At 37.3% G+C, this 19,288-nt stretch overlaps 1 protein-coding gene across 1 annotated transcript; it reads right to left on the bottom strand.

The window, feature by feature from the left end:
• Positions 1-221: 221 nt before the first annotated feature.
• On the bottom strand, positions 222-19,010 carry APIP (APAF1 interacting protein). Its single transcript, XM_082628445.1, has 7 exons — positions 18,938-19,010; positions 11,853-11,953; positions 7,279-7,327; positions 5,929-6,046; positions 4,350-4,485; positions 1,483-1,650; positions 222-859 (listed from the first exon to the last, which is right to left on the bottom strand). Exons 1-7 carry the CDS (start codon positions 18,992-18,994, stop codon positions 760-762), a joined length of 729 nt encoding a protein of 242 aa, XP_082484571.1. The 5' UTR covers positions 18,995-19,010; the 3' UTR covers positions 222-759.
• Positions 19,011-19,288: the final 278 nt, after the last annotated feature.

The raw sequence follows: 19,288 nt of genomic DNA, 5'->3' as shown, positions 1-19,288 counted from the left end.
GGGGTAAATGAACTCAAATGGTTCAAGACGAAAAACCAAGAAGGGGGTGTATGAGGTTATAATTTAGGAGATGGTGTATTATTTTCTCTCCCAATTAAATAAAAGCATTAACCAAATAAAACCTTAAGATCAAGATGATGTTGCTTTTGGCTACATTAAAAAAAAAAGCACTTTCTGATTACATCTCTGGGTTGGTCACAGTTTATTTGGCTAGGAGAGTTTGAGTTAACATCACTTGATTTGAATTTTACAACCAATCCCAATATAAGATGAGTGCCCTGTGTTACAATATAGGGAAGCACTACAGAATATAGGGGAAATCTATAAAATTGTTTTGACAACATTGAGGGATATATATGTCCTTGACTTTTCATGTAAATTTATGATACCAATATTAAAATAAGAAAATGCTCATTCTGTAATTAAGTGGACATTTTCCAATGAATTCTATTATCCTAACAACTTTAAAGAGTAATAGGAATTCTCTGGGAGTATATATAAAAAAATTAAAGGAAAATATTTTGCTGTTAAGGGGTTTAGAAATAAACACAAAAAACATTCACTATAGAATTTTTACTCCATTGTATTGCCATTTAAAATACAAGAATATAAGCAAATATCATCCAGTGTCAGAAGATCTGCAGCATTTAGTGACAAATCAATAGCTTTACGGAAATTTTCATTTAAAAAAATACCTGAGTCATTTAAGTAATAATTGAGATGAGCTTTGTCTCTACATATAATCAACTTCCACTTGGCTTATACAATTCCATTTTCTCCAACGGGAAGCTGTGTAGGATCCAGTCCTACCTTCTTCATTGATACGGCAACATCAAATAAATAGTCATAACACTCACACCTGTTAAAAAATAAATAAATAAAAGCAAAAAGAACTAAAAGTGTTCAGTGAAAAGAGAGTTCTCCAATCCTAACAATCACATTTTTCTTCTGCATCAAGTTAACCCTGTTCCTAGCAGATTTTTTTTTTCTTTCCTCAATTCTAGGCAAAGTTTCTTAGTTTGTCTCCAACATTATTAAAACACGGAATCACACTGAATCATGCCACCATAGTATACACTTCTCAGGAAATAAAAGGGAGTTTAAAATATACTACTTATGTAAATTAAAATTTTTTATTATGTGCCATTTTTTGAAATAAATACAGCAAATCTTTATGCGACTTGGGTTAGCTTTATTCTAGCCCTCAACTCAGAGAACAAGATCTGTATCTCCTTCTTTGTATCAAAGAGCACAGTGCCTTGCCAACTAACAGCTAATCTGAAAAATATTTCTTAACAAAAGAATATATAATACAAATAAAATATCTAGAAATAATTAATGATAAACTATTTAAATTTAAACCAATTTGACCAGTAACACACACAAAAATCATACTCCGTTTTCAATCATAAAACATATTTCATTCTCTTTTAGAGTGTGGTGACTTGCCCCAGATGTTCTTTGGTTTCGGTTTACACTTACATGCTTTTAGCCTTCTCCCACGTCTCTCCCCAGACGTAGACTCCATGCCGTCTGACTAGTACTGCACAGGAGTCTGGGTAATCATTCATTGCTCGGGCCATTCGCTCTTCGAGGTCTTTCTCCTCAGGTGTATTCTCAATAATGGGTACTACTAACATATCATCATATCTATTAAGACAAAACAAGTCATTTGCTTTCCTTTTTAAAACAAATAAAGACATTCATATATAAAATTTATAATTTTTTCAAATAACAAGTTAGACGTTCTCTTTATATCTGAAAAGCCACTCCAAATTAGGAACAAGACGTTGCATGTTATTCTGTGTATCTTGTATAAACAACTGTATCAAGAGACGCCTTGGGAATTTGGCAGGCATTGTTCCAATCCTAAGTATAAGTGGCAGAAATTTGTACAGGATACCAAAACCTAACAAAGAAATTATCAAGATCATACAAGTATTTCCGTGAAGGATAGAGAATCACAGTAGTTTTAACAGGAGATAAGAAATGATAAATTTCAGAATTAGAAGCATAGGAAGGATTAACAATTGAACTACTTACTAAAGCAGGAATTTCCCAACGCTACAAAATCATTCTATTCTATCTCTGCAGGACCCAAAAGTGTCTTGGATAGACAAATAAATAAATGCAGGTGTGGTTTATGGCCCTGGGATAGCAAAAACCTTTTGGAGCTAACTATTAAAGGTATGACAATATTTTCAGAACGTTCTCAAATCTGTGACATTAGAACCTCTTTACCTTATTTTTAGTAAGTACATGTGATGAAATCAGAATGTGCATTTTTCATTTTTGCTTCTGCAGTAATATTTAAGCTTGTTACTGGTAAAACTATGTCTATTTGTGAGGTCATTTACAGCCAATCAAAACTCAGACATGTTTTCCTTTTAACATGAATTTCTCTTGCCTTGTTAATGTTACATCTGCTTTTTCACTATCTTTGTGATGGCTAAACTTAACCAAAATAAGTTCTATCCATATATTATCAGAGGTTACTACTTTAGGGAAGGTACCGACTGAGTAGCTGTCATGTGATAAAGAACCTGGCCAACCATTATCAGGAACAGTATGAGGGTGCCCATTATTTCACTTAAGTAAAACAGAGGTAATTATAAAATATCCTTAAATGTGGAAGGAATAAATTGCTAGTCCCAAATCTTTCCTAGTATTGGCGAGGAGAACCACAAACTTATATTTTCCTCTACCATATACCGAACAGTCAGAAATATCTCCAGGTGCAAAATAATTCACAGCAAAATAAGACCCGAGGAACAGAGCCAGGGTAGTCCTTTGACCATCAAATAGTATTCTTTTCACTCTGCCATAGGCATGTTGCATCCAAAAGGTACAACAACTATATTTAACATGGTAACCTCCCCCGATAAGAATTAGGCATTTGAAAGTTATTATAATTTTTTTTAAGATGGACTTAAAAATTTAAAAAGTAGAATAAAAAATGTAAAAACTCCATCCTTTCTTACTCATCCACCTTTTATTGCCCCTTCTTTTAACTGGACACTTAGGATTCTCCCCAAATACTGATGAAGTATCACTGCCCCTGAGCTGTGATAATGACCCTGTTACTGATTTCCCAGCCAGGTTCAAACAGAATTACAAAAGCATGTCAAAAAACTTTGTACTCTTCAAATTCTGAGACATTCAAAATAATATATAAAGTGTATACGTTGTGATGCATAACAAATGACATCTTTTCATTCATGTCATTTGTTTTTCCACAAAATTCCAAAGGCTCTCTATTGTGCTCCGCTCCTCTACCCACCATCTCACACGTTCTTCTGACCTGTTTTTATTTCTTCACCAAAGCAATCAAATGCCGATGAAACTGACAGCACACAAAATGCCTCTCCTTCAAGACCCAGATATGGAAAAGGCAATATGCGGCTATGCTTTTTTAGTATGTACACTTTCATAATTTAAACATTTAACTTTTGTAAATAGGTGTTTCCCAGCACTGAGGAATGCTTTAGGCACACAATAAATATTAACTAAAATCAAGTCCAATTAACTTCTCAGCACACTAGTTTAAACACATACAGTCTATTATGTGCAGCAACAGTAAGATATTGCTGCAAGAACACTTTAGAAAAACTGGCACCCTTTTCCTCTAAACAAGGCAAAGTGGATTCAGCCCCTTTAGGAAACTGGGAAGGGTGAAGGCTCAGGAACAAGAATGCCTGTATATTCAAACAAAATGCCGAGCCTGTCCCTGAGCCCTGGGAACGTGTTTCTTCATGTCACTGTATTCTAGATTGACGAATGATTGCTACATTTTTGTGGGCTGGTGGGTTTAGCTGATTTTATCCAGAAGGCCTCTGTTCTATACTATCTATGCCAGTTTCCACACTGAAAAATTATAAACGTATAGAGATCTACTTAATTAAAATAATTATAAAACTTTTTTAAAAATGAAAATATTCCAGAAATACTACATGAGATCAAAATGAAGCATAAGACTTAGTCAGAGCTGAAACTTCCTGAAGACAAAGTGAAGGTGAGGAGAGCTGGCTCTTGGGGTTCTTCAATAAAGGAACACACTCTTTCCATCTCTGTAGATATCTCAGCCAGGATTTTTGCATTTTACTCTGACAAACATTTAATTATTCATGTTGGCAATAACCTACCAAGGCTGGGTTGGGGATGGGGAAAAGGAGGGAAGGCATCTGATTTGTGTCACTGAGAATAGATCTGGAAGTATAATATTAAGGGGGGGTACTATCTAACACAGATCTACAACATCTCATTAACTACATAAAAAGATCAGTATCCTGTTTATTATAAGAAGGAGAAATACTGTTCAAATTATTTAAGCAAAAAATAGGGGAAAATACCTGTAATACCCTCCCGAGATACATTTCTTTATTCCTTTGATCATCTCTTGATGTGTAATTTTAAACTCCCTTCCTGGGAAGAGAAGGGTGGCCATGACAGCAGCTTTAGAGTGGGTATGAATCACAGCACCTGCTCCTGGAGGGGGAAGAATACAGTTACATGCTCAGTGAAAACTAAATTGCACCTTTTAAAGAAAAAAATATATACACATAAACACACACACTTATTTGTATATGGCTTTGGACTTGTTTTTCTTGGCATGGAATAATAAGTTGGCAGCGGGTAGGAGGGGAGAAAGGAAGATAGGAAAGAGAACTACTGATAGAGAAGTCAGAAAGCAAAAGGAAAAAAAATTAAGCTTTATCCAGCATCAGGACAATGCACGATACTTTATACATGCTCAAGAAATATCCTTTAGATAGTCTGAAGTACAGCTATAATGACTGTGGAGATCATAATCATACTACTACTACCACTCAATTAGGGATTCCTATGTGCCAGGCACTGGGCAAATCCCCTTTATAGATGTTATCTCTTCGTATCATCACAACAACCATCTCCCCCATTTAATGGTCAAGGACATGAGGTTCAGAGATGTTAAATAATTTGTCCATGGTTATTTAACTACGTTGTCCAACTGCAGATAGTAGTTGAAGAACTTGGATTTGAACCCAGTTTAGTCTGACCCTTAATCACCAAGATATGCTTCAGTGTAGGCCATATCTTAATAACATAAGGGGATGGTAGGGATTTTAAGATATAGATGCAAGGGATTTACCTAAAAAATAACTTGTATGCTATAAAACTCAGTAATGGCTATTTTTCCAATGGGAAGTTTATTTAGCTTTCTGCTAGGAAAGATTCATCATGCTGTTAGAACCTGTTGCTGAAGTTTCATCCTTTCAGTAGTAGCTGATAATGTCTGGGAACAGCACATGGCATGATTACTAACTCTATATTGATTCTATTCAGGGGCTATACTAAAGCATGGTTCTAATGACTCCATTGCTAAGGCTGAGCCAGTACTTCAGTTATACTTTCCTATTCTTACATTGTCCTCTAGGATCAACCTTTCCAGGTTGGTTTTCTACCACAATTTCTGGGAATTAAAGTAAGAGTCCTATTTTTATCATAAAGTAAATTTTTCAAAAAAGAGGATCACTCCCACTGAAGTGAAGGGCATGATCTTCCCTCATTTGTATTTTGATTAACTTCTACTACAAGTTCCCAGAGATATAACTCTGAACTAAGAGTAGGAATTGGATTGTAAATATAATATTTAGTTGGCTAATTTGACAATCTAGTGGAATCATATTGATCTAGGTTGGAATTTTGGCCCCAATACTCACTGGCTGGTTATTTTGGGAAAATCTTCCCAGAGCCTCTGTCCTCTCATATATAAAATGAAGTAATAATGGACCTCCCACAGAGGCTGATGTGAGGACTGAATGAGTTAACATATTTAAAGCCCTTGCACATAGCAGGTATTCAAGAACTGTGAACTACAACAATAATTGCCATTATTTACAGGAGCCTACTCTGCAAATATTCTTTACGTTGAATACATTTTCTGCCTACCTCTCATTGTGTAAGCATTCATGAAAAGAGGAGTACACTGGCTTTTCTTAAGATTCTTATATGGCGGAGGTCCACTTATGTCCTGTTCATTGATGTCACAAACAAACATGTCTTCAGGCTATTTAGAGGGGGAAAAAGAAAAAAAGAAGGCTTATACAATATCAATTAGAAATGTCCCCTTTCTTGTGTGTGTGTATATATATATACATATATATATATGTATATATATATACACACACACATATATATATATACACAATTCCATTTATATATAGTATATACAAACAGTGCTAATATATATACATATTTAACTATATTTTAAATATTTATATAATTATAGTTTCTCTCTCAAAATTTTTTAGCCATTTTGAGAAATAAAAAAATGTTTTCTACTAATAAAAATCATCTCAAGAAAGCTAAAAAAAATCGACCTTTAGAATTTGAAGAAAAAAGTGATATGGAAAATTTAATATGCATGTAATGATGTTGATGTCATTTTATCAACTTAGTTTCTCAGCTTTGCCATGTAATTTCACAACTATATTTCAGAGAGACTATATAATCATCATTTTATATGATGGGTGTTATAATTTTTTTCACATTTCATAATATAAGAGGAAAAATACAGAGTAAAAAAATACAGAGTAAAATTTTCTTATCCCTTGAGAAACTTAACTGGTACTCAGAAATGTTAATCTCGATGACGTACTCTATTTTTAAAGTTCTAAGGAATTATGTAGATCCACAGGTTTTTCCTAGTAATACATGCATATCTCTGACGTGTAACTTTCATTTGCCAGGGTTTATTACAAACTACAATATAAATGTTTTATTAATGAAGCACTATGCCTTAGACAGAATTAAGTATTATGTGCTTGTTTTAACTCTATTCTGGTTATTATTCGAGCATTAATACAGAATGGGTCTTCTCAAAATGTTGAAACAAAGTTTTATAACTTTAAATTGAAAGAGCTTTGCCATTATTAAATATGAATCAGTTTGGTCCATCTGAGACCACCAATCTGATTACCCTGTTAGCCTGATAAAGGTGGTGTTATAATGCTGCAAAGTTAGAATCATTTTTTATTATGACTTAAGATTGCACTGTTCACTTTTGCCCTCTAGAGGCTGAATGAGAATTCAAAACACAGGGTTGCAAGCAGGATACTTACCACCTTAAAAAAATTTAATAGTTACTTAACAAATGTTTGTTGATTAGTTATTTAAATTATCACAATATAACCTCCCTTCAAAACTAAGATTTCTTTTAATATTAATTCCATTTCACAAAACAATAATCAAGTAGAGAAGAACAGACCTTTGGGTTTAAGAAGTATCCCTTTACCATACCTGAATCCGTTCCTTTTGCACTCCTGAAGGAGCAATGTAGATTTCATTGCTGGTAACACAAAATACAGAAATTGGTATTTATTTAACTCGAATGTTCTGCTTTTGCAAAAAGACAAGTGTACCCTTGCAGTCCAATCATTAATTATCTTTATAAATCAAGTCATACAAATAGCTGCTTTATTTAATTAATGGTGTAGGCTGTATAGAAAGAATACCAAATTAATTTCTTTATAATGCTGGTGACACAGTAAAATGTTGATAGTTGCTTTTGTTACATTTTCATATATATTTCTTTATTTCCTTTTATGGTGCAAAATCAATGGTAACCAGGCTTTTATCTGGTTAGGGGAAATAAAAATCTGAAAACATAAGTCTTTAGCATCTTTAAGCATGAATAAGCAGAGTTTATCTTACTATGCATGGAACACAGTTATTCTAAAGTCCAATCAGCGGAAATATGCTCACTTGGAGTAGATCTCTGCTTGCAAGAAATCAGGGTTAATTTTATTGTTTGAAATGCTCTTATTATAAAACATGACGCTCAGAGACCTCTGCTGGATGGTTTGTTAAATTACAGCATTAACACTGAGCTACTTTTTGGGTGGAACAGTATATGCTTCCTAATTGAAAAACACTTCTATCTTGTGAAAATATTTGCTAACAAAGCCAGAACAATTGCAGAAAGTCAGAAATATAAACGGCATGGCTACACCTGGAGATCTCTCTGTTACACAGCACATTGTGCGAAGGGAGATGCTATAGCAGTACCACTTACCACAAGGTGCTTTCAAACTTGCCTTGGAAATTACTCTAAAATCTTCTCTAAATTCTCTCCACCCTCAACAAAGGTCCTTTGGCTCATGTATCAGTTTCAGTTGCTGACAGAGGGTGTTAAAGAACTGCCACATAATGCAAATGAATGAGATACCAGCACCTGCACGCTCCAGCTTCTGCCACTGAGGCATGGACGTAGGGACACTGAATAAGTATTGTTTCCCAGTGAAAATGAGGATGACTGCCTATATTGAATTGAGCTGTCAAAGTTGGGGTTACTAATAAACCTATAGACTTGGAACTGACAAAAATTTAAGAAAGTTCCTTTAAGGATCTATTGGTAAATTAAGGTCTAGAAAATAAATGCCTGACAATGGGAGTGAAATCCAAAGCAGTAAGCTTTGTTCAAGCATTCATTTTCACAAAGTAGCTATTGCTTTAGAACTTTGTTGCATAAGAAAACCATAAAGTGGCACTCCTCTGGAACCAGTGGGAATGCATAGGGATCATTACTGTTAAAACGGCCCCTTATAAATACCAGGGATCCAAATCTTTTGTCCTCATGTAACATGGTAACCTGAAAGAGACTCTAGAATCATGTGTGGTACCTAGTCCAGTCACCTCCGCTGGTAAGTGGACTTGTAGGTCTTCTTGTGTGCGGAGATATTTATGCAGTCCTGGGAACAGACTCAAATAAAGTTCGAAACAGTCTGCTGGTAAATAAACTCCACCTACAAAGTGGGAAAATCCAGGGTTTTTATTCAGTTTGTTCAAATAATTTGGTACGCTAAATGTCTTTTCTTTTTTTTTTTGGCCATGCTGCATGGCTTGTGGGATCTTAGTTCCTCGACCAGGGATTGAACCTGTGCCCTCAGCAGTGAAATAGTGGAGTCCTAACCATTGGACCGCTAGGGAATTCCCTGGTATGCTAAACCTATTTTTATTACTGCCTTTATAAAATGGAAATCAGTTGAGACTTTGATCAACTTTGAGTAATGAAAAGATTAGCTAAACAGGTTTTAGAAAAAACTATACCTACAAAGAAGGAGATACGTGGATAAAAATATTAATACAAAGATGACAGAGCTTTTATTTTAGGAGGGAAACATGCCAAAGACTAAAAGTGAAGTATTTACTTGGTACTCTAAGCCACAAACAAAAGCATTTTGAGTTTCAAGGTATTAAGTTTTAGAATTTATTTTCTCCATACTCCCTGATCTTTCACAATGTGGTGAGCAGGGGAACAAAACACAAGAGTTTATAATACGTGTTCTATTTTTATTTACTTAAAAAAATCCTTTAAACCTTACTATGATTCAATTAACTTGTCTATAATATAGATTTATTAATTTTAATTCTAATAGCATACAACAGGATTAGTGTCTCTGACACATAAAAATATAATGCTGTGAAAGACAGGAATCTAGCCTAAGCACAATGGCTGCTCAGTATCCTGGAACTGCCTTGATTACTGTTATTTTCTTGGTCTTCCATTTCTTCCTTCTGATTTAACTCTTATATGTGTCTTAAGCTATCTTTTATTATGTACATTTTTGGCACCATACACAGTAGCAAAAGCTGAACTGATAGTAGCCAAACCTTGGAATCAGTAAATAATTTCATATTCCCTAAAGGGCTTAATGTTAGAATTATTCTGGAAACACAACCTATTGGGTTTGTGCTTCATTCCAAATTTATCCGCTCTAAGCATCAGATAAAGAAAACCAAACTTTCACTAACAGGAGAATAATATTGCTGATAAAATTATTGATATGGGTCTATGAAGTCATTTAAATATTAGGGAGAAAATTCAACATGTTACTACAAATTACCCATTTTACTCTGTAAAGCAAAAATTTAGTAAGATTCCAAATACAGTGCCATAAAACTGTGGCTGTTTTCACCTGTGACCTCCAGGAGGCTCCACACCAATTAAGAAGCTGAGGGGGGCCTCCCTGGTGGCGCAGTGGTTGAGAGTCCGCCTGCCGATGCAGGGGATACGGGTTCGTGCCCCGGTCTGGGAGGATCCCATATGCCGCGGAGCGGCTGGGCCCGTGAGCCATGGCCGCTGGGCCTGCGCGTCCGGAGCCTGTGCTCCGCAACGGGAGAGGCCACAACAGTGAGAGGCCCGCATACCGCAAAAAGAAAAAAAAAAGAAGCTGAGGAAAAAGCATTTTACAAACACAATGCAACTTCCCTATAAATTGACTGTAGTGCCATAAAGCCAATTAATTTTAAGAGGTGCCAGTGAGTGTTTTAGGGTGACCACACATAATTTTAGTGCATGGTTCTACAAAGAATTTTAGTTTTACAAAGAACATAGTCTTTTATGTCTTTATGATCAAAAAAATTCCGTCTTGAGATCTGCAGTGGTCCCTTAGCTGCATTCTATTTTTAACTTAGCTGTTTTTTTGAGCCAGTTGGAAAAGTTATTTTAACTCAGTTTGGTAGAAAGCTCTCTTTTGTACATATACAAACTATTTCTGCAAATGCAAAAAAAAAAGCAGTTAACTGAAGGCAATATTTAGAATATAATTTATTATAAGTAATACAGGTGAGAAACCAAATTACTAGGACTCAACTCCTAAATGAATAAATGAAACGATAACAAGTGTTGTTATTATAGGACTTTGCTGTGAACAGATCAACTTGAAAGTTTTGGCAAGATAACTTGAAAACCTGCAAAATGCTGATTGACACATTAGCACTGGGTTGATGGTAAGAGAGGATGCACGTGACGGATGTCCCATGTATTGATACCACGTGGAACAGGACGTTTCCAGACTGAGAGCCTCCCTACACATGAACTGTGACATTTGTTGACTAAGGGCTCTCCTGTCATTTCCCACAGTTTAATTAATATTTCATGAATTCCTTGGTAATTTGAAGCAGATGAAATTTCAATGGCATCATCTTGTGGTATGTTATAAAATCCCCTTTGTTCAAAATGTTCTGATTACATTTTACATTCCATTCTTTTCTAAACAATTCAACATTACATAAATATTGTAGTAACCCAATTTTGTTAAAGAAAGTGAATTAGGATAAAGAAATAAATCAAGTTACTCAGTTTTAACATTCAGCCTCCAGACAATATTATTCCTAAAATATTTCAGGAGCAAATACATTAATCCTGTTCCAGAAACACTTAAGAGAGCGAGATTCTACAACCTCTATTTTCACTGTTAGTAGGTTACTTATTTCTTCACCCTCTTAAAGGAAAGACAGTGAGTAAGTCTAAAGAACAATTAACTACTATCCACTCCTTCTGTTTCAAGGCCAGTACCTCTTGTTTTGTCCTGTGAACAACATGGACCTGCAGGTGCTATGTCCATTAATAATGATACATGTATTTAGAAAGGCATATTGCCTTTTTTTGGACTCAAAAAAATGTAATTTTTAGAATTTTAGGTGGTTAGTAATCTGTATTTAAGTGACTTTAAAATATGTATCTGAACCTTTGAAACAAATCCTGTCTATCTAGAGGGGACCCTTCGTAGTTCCAGACATATGAACATACCCAGCAACATGTTATTTAACTTTGGTACTCCGTGGACTGGGGACCAAATTATTCTGATTAGAAATTATGGTTCTTAAATCCTTAGATATTTATTATATCTGCAACATCTGCACACTTATTCCATTCAGTTATGCAAATACCGATTTCTCTATTTAGAAACTAAATACCTTCAGTATCATAAAACTGATCATCGGTTGTTCTTTGTACATAATACATGTTAGGCTTTCTGTGGTCTACTTATATGGAGAATTCTCAGAAATGAAATCAGCCAGAAACTTACCCATGCTTCAAGCTAATTCCTCCTCCAGTCCCAGTGACCCAGCCCAAATGATAAAACTGTTTGCAGAGCTCTGGGATCAGGTATTTTGGATGTTCCTTGTCCTTAAAAAGAAGATAATGATTTCTAAAATAGACATTATTTTATCAAATGACTACTCTAGATGCTATCTCTATTAAGAAACCAATTTAAGGAAGTTTAAGAAAATCTACCATAGAGAGGGTATGGTGAGGGAGAAAATTATTACAAAATATATTTTGTTTTTAATGTTTGGAATGTGGATCTACTATATTATTTTGCAACCAGAATTATTCAGGGCCATACAGTCTAATATTATGGAACAGACTGCAAGAACAAGGTGGAGAAATGCCCAGATTATATTACAAAGTATCTACTGAAATGGCTGAAATAAAATAGGATCTAGTGCTGAAAGGAACATGCTTCAGTCTGTCCAGAAAATTTCTTTACACATAACATCTTATTCAATTAAGGCATGATATACATGATATACTATCATAGTTATTTGTTTATTATCTGCGTTGGTTCAATTTTATTTTTAATCTAAAAATGTCCTTTGTTTCATAGCACTTGTATTGTTTTCTCTTATTACAAAAGCAATATATACTTATTATGGAATTATAAAGTCAAGAAAATAATATACAAAGCACTCAGAAACAATCATAATACTTTCTAGGCCCAATCCTATGAAGATATATGTTGGGATAGACACTGAGCCTTATTTATTTATTTATTTATACTGAGGTATAATTGACATAGAACATTATATTAGTTTCAGGTGTACAATATAATGATTCCATATTTGTATAAATGGTGAAATGATCAGTACGATAAATCTAGTTGAAATAAGAGCCTTACTTTTAAATGTCTAATGATTACTTCTTTAGAAAACAAAACAAGGCATTTCCCCCTCTTTTATAAGGCTAAAATTAATGAAAACAAAAACTATAATAAAGAAATACAATGAATTCCATTTTGGCAGTATAATATACAACCCTTACCTTGAAAACAAGTAAAACTGTTGAATAAGTCATTCAAAAAATATTTCAAAATATACTGCTGAGCTGGCAAGAAAATAAGGTTTCACAGCCATAAAAGAAACAACAGTGAGTCTACCTGGGAGGGAAGTGAGATCCAAAGCCCTAATTTCCCTGAAGGTATTTGCAAATCTCTGGTGACCTCTTCAATTTTGATAGCTATGCATGTCACTAGAAACACAAGATAAAACCTAGGGTGTGCTCAAAATAGGGCATCTAATAGAAAATCCCTACATATGCATGGGACCCCAAGGGGCTATACCCTCCAGGTGAAAGTGAACAAGTAGTCACACTGTGCAGAGAAGCACAGCTAGCAAACCTGCATATATAAATCTTGGCACTGGGTAAAGGGGAAAAAAACATCTTTGAGTCCAAAGAGGGATTATTATTGAACAGACTAAATTTTCAGCTATTTAATTGGATTTCTGAAGTTATGATATTTTCCCAAATTCACTGTTAATATTTTACATAGACATTTTATTTTAGATAAGTACTAGGAATGATCATTTGATGGAGTAGACTTAAAAATATAAAATTAAAAACATGGGAATGTTGACATTTTTTTAAAGTTCTGATTGAACACAGGCTTAGGAGTTAATGGACACAAAGGCAAATCCATATTACACCATTTATTGCTTACGTGACCTTGGGCCTCAGTTTACTCATCCATTAAATAAGAACATTATGAGGATTAAAATGAGATATAATGGATACAAAGCATGAAGCACAATGTGTGACACAGTCAACATTCGTTTCCTTCCCATTTTAACGAGTTAAAAATTCCTGAATTAAAATTAAAAATAAAGTTATATTGGTCTTTATTATATCTTTCCTTATGAAATCTAGCCAAAATTACCCATGCCCTGTATAATTTGCTATTTCCTTTTTTAGGGATACGATATTTAATTACATATTAAATTACAGCTAATGAGAAGACTCCTGCAGTTTTCCAATCCTTAACCATCAACTTGCAGGGCACGTTGCAAACATTATAGAAAACAGTCTGTTATTAAGGGCCTCCCCTTTCCCTTTTGTCTTTCCAGTACTGAGGTATTAGAACAATTAGCCTGCTTCATGCTACAGGAATAACAATAGTAAGGCAGCTGTTGTTAGTAAAGTTTCATTCAATCGTTCAAACCCACAAAATTACAATTTCAAGAAAAATAATCACTTAGCAGCAGGAACCAACAGAGATATATTTAGTAAAAATGCAGTCATTTAAGTTATCCAGAATGATAAGAAAAATAAAAATTAAAATATGTATTTTAATAAGAATTCACAAGAAAGAAAAGGTTTAGTTAGTATTTAGCTCTTCCCTGAATATCAATATTACTTGTCTGTTATTGTTAGGTCTGCTAGAATAAGACTTTTGAAAGACATATCTAAAGATGGATTACAATCAACTTCTTACAGTAGAGGTTCCATACAGTGAGGAAGAAACATTTAACAGTATTTTGAATATACTTTCAAAACACTAAAGCCTAAACAGTTTTTGAATCAATACTTCATTTCCCCAATTTTTCAGTCTAGTTATTTGAAGGAAATCAGCCTCGAATGTCACTGAGATACCTGCTCACAGCCAACGATGGCCCTAATCCCCTCCCCCACCTTTTCTTTCAATTTAAGCATAATAGAGGCATTATTCCTCAGAGGTTTTCCCAAGGGACTCTTACAAACATAAAATGAACACGTGTCAAATGTATTTAGCCCATCAGCTAAATGAGGGAACCAAAAAGATGATACAACGGTGTCCAAAGAGAATTCAAAACACACACATAAAAATAATCAGGAATCCTGGATTTACAAATAAATGATATAGAAAAACTGGACAATATCCGCTGCAGCAATAAGTTGAATCTCTATAACACGACTTGCATTTCTATGAAAAATAATCATCTGCATTACTGTCAGCATTCTACAATTCACAGACCTGTAAAATAGCGTAAAGATAGCCCCAAGACACCTAGTAGTCTTTTTTGATCATTTCAGTCTTGCAGAATTTTTCCTCGCACTGGCCTAAGAATGGACTGGATACAGGCACAGTCAAGGTGTCAGCATTTTCTCTGTCTCTGTTTCCTTCTGCACTTCTGATTCATTCTCCTTTCTGCACACTGGTTTTCTTTGCAACTTCACCTCCACTCAAAGCCCTATTTCTCCCTCCTACCTTCATTACACTTAAAAACTCTTCTTACAGGGCTTCCCTGGTGGCGCAGTGGTTGAGAGTCCGCCTGCCGATGCAGGGAACACGGGTTCGTGCCCCGGTCCGGGAAGATCCCACATGTCTCGAAGTGGCTGGGCCCATGAGCCATGGCCGCTGAGCCTGCGCGTCCGGAGCCTGTGCTCCGCAACGGGAGAGGCCACAACAGTGAGAGGCCGGCATACCGAAAAAAAACAAAAAAACCAAAAACTCTTACCAGTTAAGCACTGACTAGAAATCAGAAGACAAGGAGGCTGGCTTTAGCTTTGACCCCCACTACAGCGAGTCTGTGACCCTTTCTGGCTATCAGTGTCCTTATTTTAATAATCTGGATCAGTGATTCCCAGACTTCTGAATTTCAAGACCGGTAGTTTTTGTTGCTGTTTTTTAAATTTTAGGGACTGACATAAGGTTACCAGTTAATGACATTGGTTATATTTAACCATCCATTATCACATTTTTCAAAAAGGAAAGTGCATTTTTTACATAAAAAGAGCAGGAAGGATAAGGTCAGAATGAAACATAGTCCTTTAAATGAATGCAATTAATTCTGTGAAATTCAATTTACCATCCTCCTTATTTTTCTTATTTTGCCAGAATTGAGTAAAAGCTCTCACGGACACATATTTGGGGAGGATTAAAGTTATTTTTTCCTATTTGGTCTCCTTGCCTACAATTTCTCCTTTTTCTTCTCTCTCTTCTCCAGCTTACCCTTCACTCTATTATTAGTACTAAAATAATAACACACTTTGATCGCTGAACTCCCTTCCTCAAATCATTTAATGTTCAAATATCACCCCCTGGGTCTCTTATTTAAGTCCATCTGCATTCTTGCTCCAATTTAATTTTTCACATATTTTCTTTCACTTTTTTACATACATCTCTCAGTTCTAGTCAACCTAGTTGTGGTAATCAACTCCAGGATGGCTCTTAATGATCCCTGCTTCCTGGTATTCGCATCCTCGTGTAGAGTTCCATCCCACATTGTACCAGGCCGGTCTGTGTGAAGACAGACTAAGATGTGACAGTATGTCACTTCTGATGGCAGGTTACTAAAGCCTACAGCTTCTGTCTTGGTTGCTCTCTCTTGGATCACCTGCTCTGGGGGAATCCAGCTGCCATGATGTAAGGGTACTCAGCCTATGCAGAAGGCCATAGAGCGAAGAACTGAGGCCTCCAGCCAATAAAATGTGAGGAACAGAGGCCTGCCAATAACTCTGTGAGCTTGGAAGCAGATCCCAGCTGCAGTCAAGCTTTCAGATGCCTGCAGCTCCAGCTGACAGCTTGACGGCCAACTCACGAGAAACCTTGAGCCAGAACCCTGAGCTAAACTCTCCTGGATCCCTAATCATCAGAAACTGTGAGACAATGATTGTGCATCAAGCCTAAGTTTTGGGATACTAGCTGTGCAGCAACAGATGACTAAGACACATTTTCTTGCCGGCGAAGAATACATCTTTTTCTCTTTGCATTGTTAATGGTCATGCTGGATCTCCAGTTATCCCACCTCTAGCTATCAAACTCTTGCTTGTCAGTCTTTACACCAGGCTTCCTACCCACTTCCCCTATGATTCCTTCTCTCATCTCCGCAGGAAGTGATCCTTCCTCAAACTCTGTGCCATGGCATTTGCACTGTGTACCTTTCTTTGGTATCTATTATATAGCCCTCTCATTCATTCATTCATTCAACAAACCTTTACTGAAGGCCCTGAAGAAATAAATACGAGTAAGAGAAAATCCTTACCCTTGAGGGCTCAAACTCTAGTAAAGAAGTTAACAGCTGTGAAACGACAAAGCAATATATAAAACAAGATGATCCAGGGCATTATGGTAACAGAAGCTACTGGTGGGAGGGGGCAGGAGTTGGGAAAAGCTTCATAGAGGAAGGGATGCTGAGCTAAGTTTTAATGAAGGATGGCCGAGCATACAGGTAGGTGAAGAGGAGAAAGGGCATTTCAGTCAGAGAGAACTCTGAGTAGCTGGAACCGGAATTAGGTTCTATGGGATGGAGGGGGGAAGGAAAAAGACTGTAAGGACCTTTCATGCCATGCACAGAAGTTTGCACTTTATGCTATAGATGGTTGATAACTGCTGAGTAGTTTTAAGTAGAAGATGATAGGATCATACTTTGTTTTTGAAACGTATCTACAGTGGCAATAAAGAGGCTGAAGCATGACAACCAAGGGAGCAAAAGACCAGACCAGAAGAACGCTGTGGAAATAATTTCAAAATGAAATTGTAAGGTGGTGATGGATTTGGAAGATAATTAAGAAGTTAAAAAGAAAGGATGGGCTTTGGGTAAGAAGACTGAAAAAAAGGAAGGCTTAGAGGAATTCTAAGTTTCAGTTGGCTGAGTAGCTAAGTGGGTAGTGATATCAGTCATAAGTATTCCTTGAGTGTCGATGTACCAAGCACTTCCTGGGAATTCAGCCATGAACAAGACAAAATCTCTGCACTAAAGGAGTTTATACGCTAGGGGGTAGTTTAAAAAAAAACGATGTCGACTGAAAAAAAATGCACAATGTGACAGTTAAGTTTAATTGGGGGCAAATTGAGGACCATAACCCGGGAGGGAGCCTCTCAGCTCTGAGGAACTGCTCTAAAGCGGTGGGGTGGCGGGGAGGTCAGTAGAGACGTGGTTTTAGTGAAGGGGGGTTACATGGAATCAAGCACACATTTTGGCAGATGCCTGCTGTTAATCACAAGAAGTCTGCCGCTGGTCACGAGATGTCTCCTTTAATCCTTTTAGTGCTTTTCCAGATATAAGATGCAAGAAATTGGGCTCATAATATGTTCTCTTAAAAATAACTATCTGAAGTCCTGTTCTTCCTCGAATATCTCATTCCTACCTCCTCTCTGAACTCCTTTCAGGGTGTGTTGAAGGTCAACCACTCCAGTAGATAGTGACGTAAACCTTGTAGAGGCAAACAGTGTGCGACAATTTTTAGTTGGCAGTGAAAAGAGGAAAAAATAAATAAGCTGTAATAAGTGGGAAAAAGGAAACAAACAAGGGACCTTGCTAATCTGTGTTGTCACTTATTCACACAAAATAGTGGTTGACAAGTATTTCCCAATAAAATCTGTCATGTTACTACTTTTTAATTGGGGCGTTCAGCCCCGAAAGAGAATAACAGGAGGAATAAGGACTCTCCCTGTCTCCTAAGCAAGGCTTCTCACATTGTAATTGTTTATTCGTCTAGCTCTCCTCCAGACCCCAGGCCATTGTCTTAATCACCACCCTGAGCACGTGGGTGTTCCATAAAATTCTTAGAGCGCAGAAGTGAATGAAAAGTTATGTGCAGCCAGAGGGTGGATTTTCCTTTGACTTCTGCTTAAGGAAAAATCCTTTTTACGATCATCCCATAATCAATCTAAACCGAGACAGGCAAAGAGCAACTGTGCAGATGAAAAGTGCCGGCTACAGTCCGCAGATCTGGCTCGGCGTACGTTTCCGAGTATCTACTAGGCGGCAAACGTCGGGCTGGTCGCCAGGGCGCAGAAAAGAAGCTCGAGAGCACAGTCTTAGCTTCATTTCCACTCCAGAGCTTCACGTTTCCCAGCTTGGTCTGTCTTCATGTTAAGTTGTTTTGAAACACACACGAAAGACGCCCGACGCTCTCTTCCGTTATTTTTCCCTTTTCAAAGTCTGGTGCCCAACCCCCGCCATCAAAGAATCCCAGCGCTGGAAGGAGGCCCGCCTCGGGGCCCGGGGCCTCAGGTCTGCACGAGGAACGGGAGCGGCGGCGCGCGACGGTCGCATCAGGACCGGCCTGAAGCCCCACCCGACCTGCACCTCGTCTCCTGGGAATAGAGTGCATCGGTGGCCCCGCCCCTACCTGCGCGCGACACTGCAGTGAGCAACAGCCTCCCTCCGGAGCGTGACAGCTAGACATGGCCCGGACGAGGGGTACCCGCGCCCTCCAACCTTCTCACGGCTTTGCTTCTGGCGCTCCGCCTGGGTTGACGCGGCAAGGGCCGAATTGCAATCAGGCGGCCCTGAGGGCACCCCGGGGGCGGGGCGGACAAGGCGAAAGGCGGGTCTGGGAGGGCCTCGCTGCCTGGAGACCCAACCGCGGAGCCGCCTGACCGGGAGGCGGGGCCAAGCGGTTGGAGGCGGGGCTAGAAGAGCTTGATTCCAAGGCTCAGAGGGGCGGCTGGAGTCCAGGGGGCGCGTCCAACAGGGTGGG

The sequence above is a fragment of the Mesoplodon mirus genome (genome assembly GCF_964341445.2).
Source record: "Mesoplodon mirus genome assembly, chromosome: 7".
Lineage (NCBI taxonomy): Eukaryota > Metazoa > Chordata > Mammalia > Artiodactyla > Ziphiidae > Mesoplodon > Mesoplodon mirus.
The sequence above is the reverse complement of the archived record's forward strand: the minus strand, read 5'-3'. Positions and strand labels throughout refer to the sequence as shown.

Coding starts and splice junctions, on each gene's coding strand:
- APIP (XM_082628445.1), bottom strand. CDS start 18,994: ATGTCTAGCTGTCACGCTCCGGAGGGAGGCTGTTGCTCACTGCAGTGT. Junction 6,047..7,278: donor TGCAAAAGGAACGGATTCAG/GTATGGTAAAGG, acceptor CCCTCTAAATAG/CCTGAAGACATGTTTGTTTG. Junction 1,651..4,349: donor ATCTCGGGAGGGTATTACAG/GTATTTTCCCCT, acceptor TTGTCTTAATAG/ATATGATGATATGTTAGTAG.